Genomic DNA, 21,004 nt, shown 5'->3' with positions numbered 1-21,004 from the left:
ATATACTTGGTGTGAAAAACTTGAAGCGTTCTGCTTTTTATTTTGAATACTCACCTTTAAAAAAAATAATTGATATCGAAGGTAAAAAAGTGAATCAGATATGTGAAATAGACAAGTTTTTTTTGTACTGGAAATCTGCAACTGATATTGAAAAAATTGGTAATAGATTATAAAAAATAAGATGTATTTAATCAGCGACGATTTGTCAGAATCAGCTGATTCCCAATGAAAAATGACCGCTGTGGGGTGCTGTGTGTGTTTTCCGACTATACGGTCTAAAAGGTAAATATATTGGAAAATTGTAGAAAATGAGCTGAATTCTGGATAACGCACTTGTCTAATGAAAACTTCACTTAAAATTTGGTACTAGTACCTTCTACTACAACAGTGGATATTAATTTCTACATTTCTAATTAAGTTCAAAATTTAGTGAATTGTGATGCATAGCAACTGTTTTCTTAAGTTGCTTAATATCATAGTATGAGGTTGATGTTTTAAAAAAAGAAGAAGACTTGCAACCTTTTAGAATAAAGAAAAAACTTGTTCTAAAAACAAAACTGCAGATAGAAAAAAAGAGATATAACCTTACCATTGACAAAAATTAAACAAACTCGACAAATTATATTATAGTTTCTATAGAAAATTAAGATCAGGATTAAGGTAAATGAAAATACATTTGTATATAAAAGTATATAGATTTAAAATATGATACAGAAACAATACTGTGAAACAAATGGAAAATGTCAAAACCATTATATTCATAATAATAGTAACAATTAAATCTAAATTATATCTAATTCTACAACTTGATATCAGTATTTCAATTTTATTATATTTATCAGTGATTCATAAATGGTTCACTGGGTATAATTGATTTCATTCAAACACGTATACATTTTTTCTAGAATAAAAAGATTCAATGTAATTTTGTCATTTCAAAAAATAGATTTTGAAATTTGTGAACTTTGAATTAAATCTGTATTTTAGTGCCTAAAGAACCCCCCAAACAATTTAATTCATTCATATTGTATCCATTGTAGACCAGCTAAAAACATGAAGAATTTCTTTTATATGGTATTCTGATTATTTAATTAATGATAATAAAAATTATGGTTAAGATGAAAGCCCTTAATATTTATTTTTAATACTCATCATAACAATTTTTAAAATATTTTTCTAAACATGTTCTTGAAGGGAATTGTACTAACAAAATAACCATTAAATAACTAGTAAAACTACTAATATTTACATATCTAAAATACAAACTTCCGAAGAAAATTTTATGGGCTGCAAGGGAGGTTACATAACATTTTTCATTGAATTCACCCCTTTAGAAGTTATTCGATGCTGAAGTTGCATTCTATTGATGTGATACGACCCTTCCATGGTCGTTTTTAGTTAATTGACTTCGTTGGTAGACCTAAATGAAGACGTGTTAAAGATGGAAACGTAGAAATATGAGTTCATATATAGATACTTACTATCGAATATAGAATATATAAATGAGTAGATTTAATAAAAAAAAACTAAAAGATCTACTCCATTTGGTTCTATTCTCTACTTCCCGTTTAGCCAGTTTCCAGTTTAATTCTCTTTTTTCCAGGTTGTTTGCTATTTCTGTATTTCTTTTCTTCCTGAGTCTGGCTCTTTTTTGTTTATTTCCATTCACCATATCATTTTCACACGTTATTTTCTACTCCAAATTGTTGATTAGTACCCAGGATTTGCAACCAATTTTTTTTGTCGAAAAATACTATGGATATTATCTTGTTTCCTCACTGGATACCTCTTCATCAAGTCTTTCATCTGGTCTTATAATTATCTCTGAATGCTTTATCTTGTTCATTCTCTTCTTTATCGGTTTTCGTTTTTGCACAGTCATTTCTTGTATTGTGTTTGATATTTTTATTATTTATTTATATTGTTTTATTTAATTACTCTACTTTCCATTCTATTTTGCAGCTCTTTCTTTGCGTTAACGTTTTTTTGAAATAAATTTGATTATTTTCAATTATATGTATTAACAAAATGTCCAAGATCAACGAATTAAGATTCTCGTTTAAAATTATTGTTAAAACATATCTGTCTTTGTGATAAGTATGTCAATATAAATATTAATTGCTTTAACTTTCACACCTTTTTTTTGTTATAACGAAAAAAAAAATTCAGAGTATCTTTCTAATGAACATAAATATTTTTGGCCCAATCTAGTCCATAAAAGACAATCAATGTAATAATAAACTGATGATAGAATAAACAGAAATTAAAGGAATGTATACAATATTTGATAATTGTTATATAACCGTCCATTTTCTACTGAATCACTTCTCTTATTTTCACGGTACGAGCGAAAAATATAATAATCAAAAAATTAAATGCTCATTTCAAGTATTAAATTTATTTTAAAAAATAGTGTAGTAATAAATATCGTTTTAAGAGTATTTTTTGTGCTTTTTTATTATATTGTTTGTTTTGCAATATGCCTAAAATGCCAAGCAAACTAAACGACATTGTCGTATTACATAGATTTAGATATAAAAATAACAAGTTGGCATAAAATAAAAAAAGAGAGCGTTCACATAACAACATTAAAGTCGTTGTATATAAAAGTCTGGACACGAGCGGTCGTTAACGTGATTGGTTGGCCTCGAGCTCAGAACTTAATGGCGGCTCCAATAAGAGAAGCGCGCGTAACAGTGGTCTGTTCAAATGATCGTACAATGTTATTGGGATGGGACGTATATTCAAATTATAAAAGTTTTATGAAGGAAATAACATTTATAGACGTAAATCATGAAATAACAAAAAGAAACCTAGAATCGAGAAAATTCATCACGAAAAACATTTAAAAATGTCGAAGAAGTGAAAAGACAAATATAGAATATTTTGTAATAAGAGATGTTTTAATTATCAAATATTACTTCCAAAGGATTTTTTGGCTATTTGAACCAAACTAGTGATTTTGTCTACAAGAAATGTTACCAAATAAATGCCGATTCATAAACTTGACTTTCCCTTTGCCATTCCCGGGTGACGTTTGTCGTTTGACAGTTATTCATAAACTTGACGTTGCTGCCGTTAACCTAAAAATTCTGTTATTGTTTCGACGTGTGTACTTCTTTTTTGTTTTCGTGATATTTTTGGGTTTTTGTTTCTAATCCGGTATTTATGGGCGATATTACGGAAAATAACGATGAGAAAACAAACAAAGCCAAAACACCACCATAAAAAACAAACAAAAAAGGAAATAACCCAGACATAACGCTCTAACGTCATACGTCAAAATCACGTGACAAACACAAACGGATGTGATTGGCTCTCTTTTATTGCTACGAAATTTATTACAAACTGCCGACGGGAAAAATTCGTTTATGTGAAGGCCACCAACGGCAGACGGCGACGTCAAACGGCAACTATGAATGGATTTATGCACAAACCCAAAAAATACTCAAAATAAACTTCACCTATAGAACTGAAATTAATTATACTCAATTGCTTTTATGCCTTGAAATTATCGTTTGCTGTGGCACATTTTTATGATTCCTTGCACTACCGGTCCTTGATAAAGTACTGTTAGACCTATCGTCAGTCCTTAAATTACTAAAACAATCACTTAAATCGTTAGTAGAATTAGATAAAACTGGAACTATAACTCTAAGTCGCCCATCAGCATCTGTAGTAGTTAGAGTTCCCACTTGGGAATGGGGTTTGATGAAAACAGAATTTTTCTCATTTTGTGTTCCACTATTTGAAGGTTTCGGGGTAGCTTCTCTTCGTAATGATTCATTATGTTGAACTTGTTTGTGTTTATCGTTGGAAACTTCTTTCTTCGGTAGAATTGTTTGATATAAAGGGTTAGGACTTGTTTCTCTTTGGTTCTGTTGTTGTTTAACTTCTGTGTCTTTTTTAGGAATTATTTTTTGATAAATTGGAGACTCCGTTTCCTTTTTCTGATAAGTCTCACTATTAGTTGGATTATTATAATTCTGTCTGACAGTTCCATATTGTGGAGTATAATAATCTTCTTTTTTACTGGGAGGTGACTGATTTTGAAAATAAGTAGGGTTAAGTTGCTTCGGTTCGCTATGTCTTCCAAGGGTATTATTAGGAAAAAGAGGAGGATGGTGCATGGTAAATGGTTTATTAATGGTTTGTGGATTGTAAATATTCTGTAGGAAAAAAGGTAAAGATTGTAATGATTGAGAAACTGGGTATTGGTATAGATTAGGCGGTTGAGTAATTTGGAAATTACTTAAAGCTTGTAATTTCTGTATTAATTGGTTTTCTATAGACGCAGTCTCCAAGGCGTAGGGAAAGTTGAATATAGGTCCTCCCGAATTTAACGAGTTCCTAATAGGTGATTGTGGCAGATAAGATGTTGAAGGTTTATTGTCCATCGTTGAGGGCATGTTGAAAGTATGTGGATTTAATATTGGATTATCAGCGTAGTCGTAGCCTTCAGTACCAGCGTTTTCATTTTGACTCATTTGATTCGACTGCTGTGGAACAAAAAAAATATTAATTCAAACACTCAGCGCTTTTACTTGATATTGATCTTTAGAAACATGTTATATTTAAGCTTAATAGCACTGGACAACAAATTTATGCTTATAAGATTTATCTCATTTGATAATTTTGTTTTTTCAATTAATTTTGATGCTCTTCATACGAAAATCAATATGCCATTGATTGGAATCACTAATTAGCCATAACTAGAACGAGTTATAATCAAAATATATACCATAATATTGAAAATAAAGTCAAATTAATCTTCAAAGTACTGCCCTTTGTTAGCAACCTCTACTTTGAATCCATGGCATTGGATTTGTATCAAAGTTTTTCCTATTTAAGAAATTTTGTTTTCTGGAAGAGTCACAAGTCTCATGGTGCTAAATTTGGTGAGGCAAATGTGGATAGTAAAAACCTTTATTTCTACTGTGTGTACTGGAAAGCTATTTATTGCCTTAACAAAGTTTATTTCCTTTAAATGATCAGTAAAATGTGTAGTAAGGGCTAGAAAACGTTTTTAGGGTCTTCAAAATCCTGTATGTACTTATAGTTTCGATTTATAGTTGTGAAAGAACGGTTTATATGATTATTACAGAAAATATCTCATGTCGAAAAAATTTTTAGTTATTTCTATTCTTCAATGGCACGTTTCTAGATCAAATACTGTTTATGGGGTAAAAATTTTTTTATAATAATTATTACTTTGAAATAGTTTCAATTTTTCTCAGTTAAACAATATGTTATCTTTATTTTATTGGATGTGCTGCAGTCATCCAGTGTTATTAGAGAAAATAATTGTTATTACTTCAAAATTATTAAATGAGGGTACATATATTCAATTAATTTTCAAAATAAATTAATTTTAATAGTCTTATAACTATTCTATTGAGGCCTGACTGTTGATATTACAATTATACACATTGTTATTTATTCCTCTCGAGAAAACAATGAATAAATGCATTCTCATGAATTTTTAAAATTAAGAATTAGAGCTTCATATGAATTACAAAAGTTTGGAAAGGCATCATCTCAACATTTGAATTACAAACATACTGATTCTGAAATTTATTTAAAAAATATTTGAGCACATAGTTTAGCAATAATAGTGAGTTTTTCATATTTTGTTTTTTCAAATATCACTTGTTAATTATGAATTTATTCATTTATAGAAAAAGCTTTTCATAATCTCAAAATCTTCGATTATAATAAACTAAATTTGGAATATTTGGTATCCAAGGAAGTAATTTACTAAAAAGTTGGAGTGTTGTTCAGAATGGGACGAATATAGGTTTTCGAGGCATTAATGAGATTCATTTTTTGCATAATGGAACAATCTGTTATTCTGCATAATCAATATTTATATTTATAACAATGTGTAGAGTTGAAATTTAATCTTGGATAGAGAAGAAAAAAATTCTTTCATAACTTACTTTAAAATAGAATAAATTAATAAAAAAATTCAAGACAAACAAATAGAATTGTTGTAATTTCTATAATAATTCAAATTTCTTAAATTCTAATTTTAATAAAAATTTTGTAATTAGTTGCTGAAAAACACATTTAAAAAATAAAAAAAATGCAGGAATAGGGAAAAATGTTTAAATTAATTATTCATATTTCTTATGTTCAGTCTTATTTTAATGAAATATTCAAAAATCATAAAGATAATGTGAAAAGCTCATACAGTAGAACTTCCTAGAACCAAACAGAATGAAAAATATTTGATTAAATCATTTTTTTCTTTTAATTAAAAAGACTCGAATGAAAATTAACATAATGAATAAGAAATGAAAATAAGAAATATGTTTAGTTAAGAAAAATATGAGTATTTACCTAAAAACTGGATCTACATACAAGATCCAGAACGATTTGATTATTGTTATCCATATTTTGTGTAAAGACCTGCACACACCAAATGCGTTCGTTCTGGATTAGATGGAGTCAGTGCAGGCAGCAGAGCAATTATTTGCCGAAACAAAGCAGCACTAACACAATCACTTCGTAGCAGCGCAAAAACATTTTAGCTAAAGCAACGAATAAATTTATACATGCCCGTATTTTTTAATCATTTATAAAAACTAATTTTCTAATGATAATAATGAGAAATATTAGAATATATAAATAGCAAAAATAGTTATATGGGGGAGACAATCAATAGGAAGCAAAAATAATAAAGAATAAACAACAATTAGGACCAGCATAGATAAGACTAGGTGATATATACTGAATAGGAAGGGAATAAGGAAGAAGTTTTTACATAAAATACTTTTTGGAGTACTGGAACCTACAGTTATTGGAATATATCCGAAGAGGAAATTTTTTTTGTTAGATATTGAACATACTTGAGGCATTGCCATATGTGGAGGAGTCGGTTGCTGGCCAGATTTTTCATTTCCTTGAAGATGAGCTACTAAAGCTGCTATGTGGTCCAGAAGTTCTCTATTATGAATCAAAAGTTGATGAGTTCTTGCTTGTGCTTCAAGTCTAGCAGCCTAAAAAAATGAAATGAATTATTTATTTCATATAAAAATTTTAAAAAAAATGTACATAATATAGTTAGTTTCCTCTTCAGTATCAATTTATAATTAAATAAATTATTGTTTACATTATTGAAAAAGAGTTTTTATTATAATAAATTTCTTGTGCGAATCGTCATAACGACATGTAATTACAAACACTACTCTCCGATTTTTCAACAATATCAAGTAGTTTATTCGGTTTTCCAATCACCTGAATACACTTTTAACCAATTCTAGGAGTATTATATCAATTTACAGAAACAAATCTGCTTGTTAACGTCATGAAGAAGCTTCAGTCGTTGAATATTTATAATCCAAAACTTCAGAAGTTGTTAACCATTGAATAATGTAACATAATACAAAATATTGTTTCTAAAGTTGTTGATACGTGAGCAAAAAGAAATATAATTTGCAATATTCCACTTATAAGACACACTAAGTAAATAATAAGTACAATAGTAAAGAATACGCCATCATAAGGAAAGTATTGGAAATCTTTCAATTAAACGTCTTGCCACAATGTCAAAGTAAACTTGACAATACATCTGTCTTTTTATAAATGTTTTGCGCATGTTTATGGATGACATGTATCCTTAACATGCGCCATTATAAGGAAGGTATAGGAAATCTTTTTAGAAAAAAATATGACACAATGTTATATTGAGTTTTATTTTTGAAAAAAGAAATAAATTTTCTAAATTGTGCAAATTTTTTTGTAATTTAGTGCATAACACTAAATATTTTTTCGTATGTATATATTATGGTATAATCGTAACAGCCAGACAAACATTTAAATTTAGATTATTTCGTATTGTTAACGCCTTTTACGACCAGGAAGGATAAAGAAATGTTCATAAATCTTTACACACCTATCAGTGTTGTAGGCTGCATATCCACACCTCTCCTATATTTAAATCAAGAAATGATGATGTTAAAAATGAAATTTGAACTCATGCGGGAGATTTAATTATTGTACGAAGATGGTATAAATGCTTGTTGTAAAGTTTCATCGTTTTTGTGGGAAGAAAGACTAAATAAGATAAATTATAGATAGATATCAGACATCACACTTTTAATATTATTTATAAAATACAACTTTAATAGGTGAAATGCATTTTTTTTACAAAGAGGTACTAAATTTTTTGTTTTAGCTTGAAAACGTCAATGTTAAATTCTGAAATCGTCGTTGCTGCTTAAAATAAAGACCGTGACAATTTTTTTCATTTTACATAAGTGCTTCAATTAATCAGCTGATCATAATAAGTAGCTTTAAAATTTCCAGGTTGTTTTTTTTAGCTTAAACCGACGTTTATTTTGAAAACTTCTTTTATTCCATAGTTAACGTATTTTCTTTTGCCACTTTTCATAAGTAACACACTGTATATTCGGTTTGTACATTCTTCATACGAAAAAACCATTTGTTTCCAAAATTTTGATATAAATCAATTCGACTCGACTTCACAAAAACAATAAATATAAATAAATTTTCTAATGTGTTTCTTCTGTTGAATTTTGGCACGTGAACTGGACTTCTAGAATCAGATTTGTCTTGGTTTATTTATAGTTTAAGAAAAATTATATTTTATACGTTTGATGTTGAGATTTATATTTAGTTTTTTTTTTCTTCCGCATATTGTAACAATTTACAAAGTTCAAACGGTGATAAATCTAAATCACTTTGTATTTTGATGTAAAATACTGACATTATTATCTTCTAGTGATCATAATAAATAATTCAACGAGCATTATCCACGAAGAATATAGTTTACAATATAAACTTACAGATATATTTTTCAAAAATATTACTAGAATAGGTTTGTTCTTGGTAGCTGCACTGGAACTGGACCAGTGCAGGCCAGTTCATGAATGTATAAAATTAGTTCGATCGGATACAAAGAACGATATAGTTCAGAGTAGTGCAGAGTGCCATGGATCAACAATTTGTATCGAACGCTTTAGTGTACAATTCCTGAACTAGTGTAGCTACTAAAAACAAACCTTATGTTTGAAAACCGTGGTTTAATCATATCTTTTGAGGTTAGGTAACATTGAAATATCTTTATACATCGATTTAACATTTCTACCGAATTAATTAGGCATATAACAAATTTTAGCATAATATTTTGGACTAAAATTATCTGTTGTTACATAATTCCACATGATATGTATACGAGGTGCGGCAATAAAGTACCAGGAATTCATTAATCAAAAGGAACAAATGAAGTTTCACTTTCACACAATGATTACTACTCCCTTGGCAATCATTTGAAACTATTCTATTTATAAAAAGCTTCTTTCACGTTACCATCATAAGCACCATTTAAAATTGTTATTCTCTATTAAGGATAAAAAAAGTATTTTGTCCATGACAGAATAACGCCACGTTGCCAGTTATCAAGTTATCACTAAATTCTCGAAACGAACGAATATACATTAGTAAATAATAAGTTTTATTTTTATTTCTACAAGATTAATGAATGTTTTATAGTACAGTGGTGAACAAAAGACTGAATTAATGTTATTCAGACTAACCTGCTCGGCGGCTAACTGTTCTCTAGCTAATTGTAATTGAGCTAACGCTGCTTGTGTTTGTTGCGTTTGTTGTTCAAGTTGTTCTCGCATTAGTTGAATCTCGTGGTGAGTAGAAAGAGCGCTTCCTGCTGGAGGTAAACTTCCACCACTTTCTGCACTACCTGTCGTAATACCATCGCTATGAGGTGAAGAATACATCTCTGCAGACGACTATGAAAAAAATTTTCATACGTAAACAAAATTTATTTTGTAGATATGGTAAATCCAACTTAGATAACTTTCAAAGTTAAACTACAAAACTTTGAATAAGTTTTTTGTGACATCGATTATAAAGTTTAATGATCTCCGGCTTCCTTCCAAGTTTGTGGGAAATAAAATTTCGTCTTTAAATCCTGAGGCCAGCATTTTAGAAGTTAAAGGGGTATTAACAGTTTTGTATGAAGCAGAAAAATGAAATAAAATGCATGGAAATAATGAATGATACAATTTCTTTTATTGGATAGCCACTTTTATCTATATAAGTATCTTTATGATTGCAAGGAAAGCGTTTATATGGATAGATATGGCACATATCTTGGAGTAACACCTCCAAAAGTATTCCTCGTCCATTTTCTATTTGCTGCTTTCTTCGCTGTTCTTTTGCATAGTTCCTTTAGAACTTTGGTGTACATTTCATTTTCCTAACAACAGATAACCAGTTCATTTTCGTTCTGCTTCATTCCCATTGTTCCTACGCCTCGTTTCTTTATTCTTTCATGGGAATGTATCACCCATGAATTGAGTTAGCTCCAAATCCTTCATCTGATCGTTTGCTTCGCGTGCTTTCGTCATCAAATGAATTGTATAAAGTAAATTTGATGTATGTAATATCAAACAATTAAAAAATTTCCAGTATATATTAATATAAAAACGAAAAAATGTACTTACCATCAGGTTACTTTTAGTATTAGTATTTGGAGGCGGTGGTAGTATGTCAAGCTGAGTGGAAATTCGAGAGTTTTTACAATTTTCTAGATCTCTAAAGCTGCAGTCGTCTGGGGGTAAAGACATTCTGTCACTGGCACCTTCTGATAGTATGTCTAGAAATGAAACAGTATATTCTATTTACCTAAACAAAATCGTTATTATATCTACGAGGATGGTCTCAGAATTACTTGGTCTGACCTAGAGATGGCGATAATTGTTTGAAAAACACCACCATCTTAGTTTGGAGACGCCATGTTGTTTGGTATTTGTTTGGCAGCCGATAATGGTGAGATTTTTTTTATATGAAAGGCCTTAGTTCAACTAATATAGAAGCTGCACTAGATTCTACTCTGGGGGAGACTGCTCCTTCGTTATCAACTGTACAATATTGGGTAGCAGAGTTTAAACGAGACGAAGACCAGCATCGCTGTGGTCGACTAAATGAGGTAACAACTCCAGAAATGTTGAAGAAAATCCACGAAATGTTATTGGATAATCATCGACTGAAAGTGCGTGAGCTACTAGACCCGGTAGGCGTTTTATAAAGTGCGGTACATCGCATATTAACCAAAATTTTGGACAAGAGAAAGCTGTGCGCAAGATGGGTGCCGCGTTTGCTCATAATTGAACAAAAACCACCATCGCATAGGTCGACCAATTGAGGTAACAACTCCAGAAATGTTGAAGAAAATCCACGAAATGTTACTGGATGATCATCGACTGAAAGTGCGTGAGCTACTAGACCCGGTAGGCGTTTTATAAAGTGCGGTACATCGCATATTAACCAAAATTTTGGACAAGAGAAAGCTGTGCGCAAGATGGGTGCCGCGTTTGCTCATAATTGAACAAAAACAACCATCGCATGGTCGACCAAATGAGGTAACAACTCCAGAAATGTTGAAGAAAATCCACGAAATGTTACTGGATGATCCTCGACTGAAAGTGCGTGAGCTACTAGACCCAGTAGGCATTTTAAAAAATGCGGTACATCGCATATTAACCAAAATTTTGGACAAGAGAAAGCTGTGCGCAAGATGGGTGCCGCGTTTGCTCATAATTGAACAAAAACCACCATCGCAGAGGTCGACCAAATGAGGTGACAACTCCAGAAGTGTTTATTTGGAAACTTGATGAGAAAAAACAAAACATAATTAGTTTGTTGATACGTTAAAATTGTTATAGTTTTGGTGGATGTATTTCGATTTGAAATTATGGATTAGGAAATAAAAAAATTAATTATTCGCCAGAATAACAAACCATTTGTCAACGATGTAAATCCTACATGTCGGTCATAATCTTTATAAACCGAAAACGATCTACAAACTTAATAATCATATTGTTGTCTTAATCAAGAGTTCGTCAAGAGATAGGCATGAAATAAAAGGTGAATATCAAGAGCTGACAGCCAAAACAAGAAGACAATAATAATTCGTAATAATTAGACGATAAATTAGTTATTCATTCTATCACCTACAAGGTATTTCTTGAATTATCATTTAATTGTTAAAGTATAACGAATTTTCAATTATTTAGATCAACAGATTTGATATTAGTCATTCAATTTAAAAATAGTTTAGTTATTTTCATTTCATCGGAAAAGTTTTTCCATTTATTAATGATTTCCTTTGGGTTGAAAAGTAAACTATTAAACCATAACCACAAACAACACGAAAATTGTTTAATCTAGCCTATACAAAGTGTTAATTTGAAAACGTAACACCCTCAATATTTCGCCACCCAGAAAAGTTTTTACGTCGTGGCGGTCATAAACACTTAAATACGTTTTTTTTAGCAAAAATTTGATCAAAATTTTGGGTATGCAATATTTTTTCAACATCTATTGTGACAACTGTTGTGTGTGCAGTTATAGGAAGATCAAGTAGAGCACGGGGTCCAGCACACTACCCTGTGGCACTTCTTGATAACTATCTTGGAAGAACTCTGTCAAAAGCCTGCGACACATCGAGGAAAACAGCGGAGCAGTAATTCCAGATCATTCCTAGTTAGTATAGACATCATTCTTTCAGAATGCAGTTCAGTCTTAAAACCGTATTGGAATCGAAAGTAATGAATTTCTTACATACACCCAGCAGCTCTTTGAGCTATGCAATATAAGTCTGAGTCTGCTAGAACAGGAAGTTTGCTATACATAGACCCTTTTGGTAGACTCTACTTGATATTACTCAGTCCGATGTGGGTGTCTCTATCAATCTTCGCAAAGCCTGCCTTGCAAGTAGACTGTTGCAACACCAAAAATTGCTTCTGGAACCAATTTTTTTGTTAATCCAAATTTAATTACAGACATCTCATTCTGAAACAAGCGCTAATTGGCCCTTTTTTTTGATTCTGTTATGATAATATTGAATAGTATAAAGGCTGTCACCTCATATTCTTCAGATCAAATTATATTTTGTTGAACAGTTCCGTTCTGGTTTCAATTATCGTTATATTTTCGGTATTCAGATCTTTGATTATATGATATGATATTTCAAGTCAATTCTTTAACTAAATGATGGATTGGACAAGGTTAATACCTTAATCTACTTGTTATTAAGTTAAGTAAGCCCTTGATACCATCTTTTCAACCATCCCTGTTGTGTCAAGCTTTTCTCTAGTCTCTCTTTTTGTTGATTTAATCTCTTATTTAATGTGACAACTCTCGTTGAATACTTTATTCTATTCTAATAATAATTAAGACCATGATTCAATATTACTCCTACGAAGCGACTATTATAACTCACAGTGAGGATTATCATCCTCATAGTTTCATTTGTCAAGGAAATTAATTTGTATTGCAACGACTATAAACACATTAATCAACATGGTATAGAACAGACTACAGATTATTTAGTTTTGCGGGATAATTTTTCAAATACTCATGGTATTTATAACAATCTGTTTTTCATTTACCAACAAGCTATTACACAATATTTAGTATTTTGTTTGTTCGTTATTATTATATTAGTATCGTCTTTATTTACTTTTCATTCAATTTATGTTTATATAATATGTAAATAAGAAATTTTTTTGACTTTTGAATGAAAAAGCTTCTACCAAGAAGTATCCGTCAATTGATTTGTATCCAAACATCGTGGAAATTGATTGGCGGAAAGGTATTCGATTCCAGCGATGAAATCACTTACCTCTTTTTTGCTTATCACTAGTTATATCACTGAGACGATCGCTGAGTAAGTCTTGAGTAAGCGTATCCTGTTCGTCTTGATCCTGCTCGGGATTATTCAACGAAAGTTTATGGCACACTTCGAAAGCTTGACCCACAGTACGCACTACACGCATAGCTTGGCTCTGAAACAAAATATTATGATAAATTTCTCCTTGATGATTCTTGTATAACATGTGCAGTAAAAGAAAAGTGGTAAAACGTTTATTAAGATTTAGATTATCAAAGGGATTCCAATTGTTCAAAAATCTATTCCATTCTATTAATTTATTAATCTATTTTCCATTTTATGGCAATGTTTTCAGCTAAACTCGTAGGTACCAAGAACAATGGTACGTGATTTATCTTCGTAGTTCTTATATGATCGAATTTTTGAGGTTATATCGCCTCGTGACTACGCAATAGGATTGATTCATGAAATGAGTGACCTTCAGTCATCATTTTGTTTATATACATACTTTAACTCTAAAAGGAATCAGAAAATCGGAATATGTAAAATCAGTAAAGCCTCAGACAAAACTCTTGATTCTTGTTGCCTTTGATTAACATAAAATCAATTTCTTCTTTCTGAAGCCTTTAAATTTAGACACTCATTTTAATTTCTGTATAATACATCAACATTTTTGTTTATATACAGGGTTTATCCGGAAAGTAATAGGACTGATTTTCTTCCGCCGCGATTGTACTTCAGAGCGTGCGCGCACCGACTGGATTCGGTAGAGGGCGTTCCTAGTTAACAAACGAGCGGCTGGTCAGTTGTCTCCGAGCACCTGGAGAGTCAGGACAGGCATTTTCGCGCGACGTGTTTCTGTGAGTTGTGCAAGCCGAAAATGCAGCGTTCGTTAGAGCAGAGGTACGCGATTAAATTCTGTGTGAAACTCGGTAAATCTGCGACAGAGACGTTTGATATGATCAAGCAGGCTTACCCAGATGTTGCTTTAGCAAGAAGTGGTGTGTTTCGGTGGCACCAGGCCTTTTTGGAGGGCCGGGAAGAGGTCGCCGATGAAGACCGTGCTGGAAGACCTTCGATTTCGACAAACACCGACAATGCGACTCGTGTGTGCAATGTTTTGAACACAGACCGTCGACTAAATATTCGTTTGATTGCCGAGATGTCAATCGGGTCCGACAAGACATCGCAGCAGACTGGAAGTTGCACCACGACGACGCCCCGGCTCACCCGGACGCCCAGATGTGGCCCCCCCGGACTTTTTTTTGTTTCCTCGCCTGAAAAGGCCGATGAAAGCAAGCATTTCGAGACGACAGAGGGGATCCAAGCAGCATGCACCGCGGCTCTCAAGGCTATTCCGGAGAATGCCTTCCGTGACGCCTTCAATGCTTGGAAATCGCAGAAGGAGCCTATTTTGAAAGTTTTTAAAGAATTGTAACGATTGGCTCAATAAATTTTTTTAAATCAACTCAGTCCTATTACTTTCCGGACAAACCCTGTAAAACCAATATCTTGCTGTATTGTCGCAATAATGTGTGTTCATTCAGTAGAGAGGAAAAGAAACTTAAACTTGAACTTGATAAATTAATTTTGGATGGTTCATTTAAAAATATATTTTGAAATGATATAATAAAAATAGAGTTGTCTGGCCATCATTAACAACAAGATTTTTCATATTTTCTTAACAATATATTCATAACACATATCGATCAAATTAAATATAATTTGGGATACTTTTTACGTAATTTTAGTAGATTACCGACAATTACAAGTGTTTAAAGGTTCAAGTTTACACAAGCTGTGAATCTACTGGTCCAGTGACTGGCAAAAAAAGAGGTCAACATCGGTATTTAAGATAATAAGCTTCATTTTGACGTTCTAAAAGTTGTCCCATATTATCTCGTGTCTGAGTCGTAAGTTATTCGAAGTGAAAGGTCACGAAAATGCAATTATCTCCGTTTCTATGGTTCCAATCACTTCAACACCTATTATGAAAATTAAAGATAAAAAAATTTGCCACAACTTTTGTTTCAACTTTTTTTCTGTAAGCTCAAGCCTTTTCGAGATAAAGAGTGGAAAGCACCCAGCGCTTAGGCATATACTGTAATACAAGGTCAACCGTGAATCTCGGTGAATAATACCTTGTATATAGTTACTAAATAATTCAAATATTATCAACAATAAATAATTTGTATTATTTATTAGATAATACATTGTATTGAATGATGTTTCATATAAATATATAGATTGCTCATCAATATATAGATTTGTTTATTACCAAATTCAAAAATGGTTAGGACATGATTTAGAACCTCGAGAATGGGGCTGGATACTTCAAAATGAGTTTCTGCAGCCAATAACTAAACTATTACCTTTTGAACTTAAGATTTTTGAAGAATTTAAATGCCGAGATTCACGGTTGACTTTGTATTACAGTATATGGGTGATTCCGTTCTAACTGTGATTTTTTGTATTCAAAATTTCAAGATTTTAAAATTTAACTTTTCTAACTTTTTTATGCATATTATTCATCTATTTTACTGTAAAAATAAAACTCTAAGAGGAATTTACTACAACTTCAAAGTATCACGAGCAAGACACAAATGTCGGATTTTGAGTTCCACGGTACTGACTCATTTATCCACGGTACTGACATGGTAACTTAAGATATTAAACAACAAGTGCATCAATTTTCCTCAGTTTGATCATAAACATTAGAATTTATAAGGTAATTAGTTTAAATCATTTGTTACGACAAAAAAAATTAATAATTTATCGGTAAATTCTAGGAATGGACATGACACGGTACTGACATTCAAGTGATGTAGTATAAGTTTTCTTTAAGTGGCAAGTTATATTGTATAAAAATAATGTTTAAATATCTTAAGAATTATTCAATTAACACAAAATTTTTATTAATTGATTATTAATTAATGACTAGTACAAAAAAACAATACAGGACATTGAATATCACAGTTATAATGGAATCATCCATATATGTCTAAGTGCCGGGTGCTCTCCGCTTTCTATCTCGAAAAGACTTGAGCGTAAAGAAAAAAAGTTGAGATAAAAGTTGTGGCAAATTTTTTTGTCTTTAATTTTCATAATAGGTGTTGAAGTGATTGGAACCATAGAAACGGAGATAATTGCAAAAAAACCGATTTTAGTGACCTTTGACCTCTAATAACTTACGACGCAGGCACGAGATAATTTGAGAATGTTGAGACAACTTTTAGAACGTCAAAATGAAGCTGTAGGTATACGAGTTTCCAGCTTATTATCTCAAATTCCGAGGTGAAACCCTAAAGTGACTGGACTATACCTCACCATCACTGGATTAATCTATAGTGTACCTATTGAGATATCTGTCTTTGGGCCAAACAAAACAAAATTGTTCGGAGGTTTTCTTTGGTTACTTGCACAAACGACAAGAGCTGTCGGGAGTTCTTGATAAAGAATAGTTTGGAAGACATGACATCATATTTATGGTCTTCAAAAGGGCAAAGTTCAAAATACTTTTCTGCTATTGTAAGTCAAGAAGTCCTCTGTACCTTATATAGGATTGTTTTCTTAATTTTGGTTTTTATTTTAGGCCACCATATAAAAGCTGCATAGCTTATGTTAGTCGTGACACGGATTTGTTGATCTAATTTATAATTTTTAGTTTTAAGCTCCACCATTCAGCAGCAGTTGTTTAAAGCAATTCGTGCCTTAAGGCTTACTGTATAAGGGCTAGTTCGACGCCATTTCTGAGCGATTGTTAGAGTATCCGTGGTTAATAAGCAGATTATAGACCACTAAGGGCCATAGTAATTGCGATTGTGATTATCCGTCTCCCAATTTTGCAACTATTGTTTCAGTTCCTAGACTGATATTGATAATGCCACTATCCAAGGTTGCAGGTTTCTTAGGTAATAAGATTGCTTCCGTATTTGATCTAAAAGTGTATTTTCACAATTCTGTAAAGTAATGATATTCTAAATAATGATATAGTCAGTGTCTTTTGTAATTACCTCCAAATCGCTATCATCGAAGTCTTCATCTCGATGTAAACCAGCTTTAACACTTGAAAAAGGTGGCTTAGCTCCAGCTTTTTCAATAATTTCTCTAATATTCCTAAAGCTTCCACTTCTACTATTCTTCAAGTTTCCAATACCCAATGTATTATCAGTGAAAGTACCAATAATTTCTGGTACACGGAAAGATAACTTTTTCCTTGGTTTTTCTAATGCTAGTGCTTCAGTTCCGAGAGCAGCCTCACTACAAGAAATAATTTCCGTTTCTTCGTTTTCATTCGTGACTTGAATTTTGATTGGATAAGATCCTACAGAGTGTTGTTTCGACAAAGAACCAGGTTTACCGTTTGGGGTTTTACGGTGAGTGTTGATATAGAGGTTATTCTCTGCTGATTTCTTTAAAAAATTTGCCAAATTCACTTGGGTGTTTGATTTGATTATTCCTTTTATAGTTTGGGTAGGAACGGTTGGATTTTTGTTTGATTTAAGGGCTTCGCTGAGGTTCAGAAGTTTATTTCTTGCTTTTGTAAGAACGTCTTGTTTCTTTTTAACATCGCATTCCGGATTCTTGTCTTCTTTGACTTTTTTAATCATTTTGTAAGTCATTACTCTGCTATTGTGAAATTTAGTACAAATATATCAGCTGATTTCAAAATATATATATAGAAAAAATTTTGAATCAAACAATTTATATTTCAAATATTTATTTTCAAGTAATGTACGTATTTAATTTTTTTTTAATTGGTCACGTAGTAAATTATATCTGTATTTCAAAAAAATATAAATTATTTTTAATTATGGAAACCATCCAAGTTTAAGTATTATTCTACGTAAATCATATTATAAGTTTATCTCAATACACAGAAATTGTTTTTCATTGTTGAATATCGCTATTTTTTTCTAAAACTTCCATTAATTCATATCAGATTCCATAATTTTTATTTCAGTACAACTACAAGCTGATATAGAATGTCAGCAACAACTACCAACTTAGTAATTTCAATTTTATTGTAAACAATCGTAAGGTCAATGCTTGTAAATCGGTCTTGACCGTAATATGGAAAAAGACGAAGAAGATGCGTTGAAAATCAACTAGAAAATGAAATGTATTTCATTTTGAAAACATAACAACATTTGGATTTAATAATGATGGAATCAAAACGTTTGTATGAATAAAATCTATAAGTACGTATTGTTATTCAAGTTTTGAGATATGGCAACACTGATGTGAATATGTCAAATCTGACATTGACAGCATGAAGTTTGACATTTTTAAAAGTGAACGTACTCAAAACGTGTTGTCATTCGAGTGCATTTGTTTATAGATAGTTGAAACATTCGTCTTGGCTAAAAAATGGAATTAAATCGTGCGATAACTTTTTTATGACTTTCGACGTGGACTAAACCAACAGCAGTGTTCTGATTAACTCGCTTCAACTTTTGGTGATGAAGCACCATCTCGAGCTATCGAGTTTTGCTGGTTTTGCGAATTCAATCGTGGTCGTACTTTACGACAAGATAAATTTCGTGAAGGTCGTCCAAAATCGGCTATTGTGGCATAAAACATCGAAGCTGTGCGTAAACTTGTAAAATTGCTAGAGCATCATGTGATATACCGTGAAATTCGTACAAAAAAACTCGTTTCGATTGGTACAAAGAAAATTCAATAGTGCACTTTTTTTGTTCTTCATACTAATTACAAAATTAAGTTTTTCACCACGGAATTTGTGACAAATTAGACGGGATGTTGATGATAAATTAGAATATCGATAGAAACGCCAAGAAATTTTACAAAAAAAACGATTTTAATTCTGATAAAGATGTCATCAAATTCATTAAAAAAGTAATTAAGGAAAAATTGAAGAGTTGAACATCAAAACGTCTTTTGTAGAATCAGAAAAATGTGTCAGTGATCTAAATAATTTTATATGAAACCTAGAATGTTACTATATCAATAAATAATATCCATCTATATACATGGTATGATCAAATTCATTCGACCGGATTGGTGCTTTTAAACTGAGCGCGTAAATCGAATTTTTTTTGACAGTTGGTACAATATTCGTGTGACGTTTCAAATGTCAATTATATTGTAGAAGTGTTTTGAAGAGTCTGCTTTCAAGATCGCAATTATTTGTGTGGAACAAAACTTTGAGTGAATGTCTTGAAGCCGACAGATATCTCGAAACGTCTCTTCTGAATCTACCTACTACGAGGTATTGAATTTCAGTGATGATACTCGCAACGTACGTACGTATTTGAAATCGAGTGTGTGCGTTCTAAAAACTAGTGACAATAATTTAGAGTAACGGAGAGAGTGTTTTTGACCAATTCTCAGGAATTTCAGTGGTTTAATGTACAAGGAGCCCGACATCTTCAACTCATAGTTGAGGATAGGATAGATGGTAAACGGGGAGTCGGGAAAAAGCAAATGAGAAGCCTACATCCAATAATAATGGATAGGTAGTAGAAGAAGAATAATGTGCAAGAGTCAAATCGGTGGAAGGATTATCCATCGAAAATTCCCGAGAAATTTTCTATTCAGATCGTCGGTGTATCAAAATGATCAGTTAAATTATATTCATGCCAACGTTTATTAGATTTTGATATTAAATTGAGGATTATTTTATTTTAAATTAAAAACTCATCTAATGAGACACATCTAGGAAACAATCAAATGGTTGTAATAATCAGTAACCGAGTAGCTGAAAGTGATTCCAGTCTATGAGTTGCAGAATTATTATGAGAAGTGTAGTTTTCAATCTAATGACTTTTATATTACAAGTTATAAACAGCAGAAATCCATCATTCAATCATTATTTAACCATAATATTTCTATAAACTAATCACGGTACTTAAATGATCGATGGTTAAGAAAGGGGCTTTTCGAAAATTACCATCCGGGTTTAGGTGGATCGACTATCAGCTGATTGATTAGATCACGGTTTCCGAACGTCTCGTTCAATTTTTGGGTGGGTAGTTTCCGAAAAACAATGCCCTTGATCCGGGTTAGTTTGTCACAGAAAATTCCCAACATTGTGATACATTTTGAAACGAAGTAAAGATCCATGAAAAAATACTATTTTCTATAGTAAAATTGTTTTCGATATCAGAGAGCAACTAGAGACGTTTTTGAATATTAATAAATTGTGAAATCAGATTTTATGTAACGTTTTGAATGAAAATATTTTCATTTTGTTCCAAGTGGATTCAACAGATGCAAATTACGGGAAGTTTGGACAAGAAATGGTTCTCAATTCAACTTATCGACTAGTACACGGTTTTATCAAATTTATAGGTTATGGAACTAAACATTTTGTCTAAAATGGGT

At 31.6% G+C, this 21,004-nt stretch overlaps 1 protein-coding gene across 5 annotated transcripts in view; it reads right to left on the bottom strand.

The window, feature by feature from the left end:
- LOC130903630 (carboxyl-terminal PDZ ligand of neuronal nitric oxide synthase protein) overlaps window positions 1–21,004 on the bottom strand; it is a 92,651-nt gene that overhangs the window by 3,262 nt on the left and 68,385 nt on the right. For 2 of the 5 annotated variants that reach the window (XM_057815851.1, XM_057815853.1), the window contains exons 2-7: window positions 17,671–18,286; window positions 13,670–13,832; window positions 10,488–10,639; window positions 9,561–9,770; window positions 6,852–7,001; window positions 676–4,499 (exon numbers count right to left, since the gene is read on the bottom strand). In XM_057815851.1, the coding sequence (XP_057671834.1) occupies window positions 3,489–4,499; window positions 6,852–7,001; window positions 9,561–9,770; window positions 10,488–10,639; window positions 13,670–13,832; window positions 17,671–18,279 (2,295 nt within the window). In that variant the 5' untranslated portion in view covers window positions 18,280–18,286 and the 3' untranslated portion in view covers window positions 676–3,488. Of the gene's footprint in view, window positions 1–675; window positions 4,500–6,851; window positions 7,002–9,560; window positions 9,771–10,487; window positions 10,640–13,669; window positions 13,833–17,670; window positions 18,287–21,004 lie in introns of those variants that run through there. The other 3 variants (XM_057815852.1, XM_057815854.1, XM_057815855.1) reach the window with 3 other exon arrangements.

This window comes from Diorhabda carinulata, chromosome 2, assembly GCF_026250575.1.
Source record: "Diorhabda carinulata isolate Delta chromosome 2, icDioCari1.1, whole genome shotgun sequence".
NCBI classification, from domain to species: Eukaryota; Metazoa; Arthropoda; class Insecta; order Coleoptera; family Chrysomelidae; genus Diorhabda; species Diorhabda carinulata.
The sequence above is the reverse complement of the archived record's forward strand: the minus strand, read 5'-3'. Positions and strand labels throughout refer to the sequence as shown.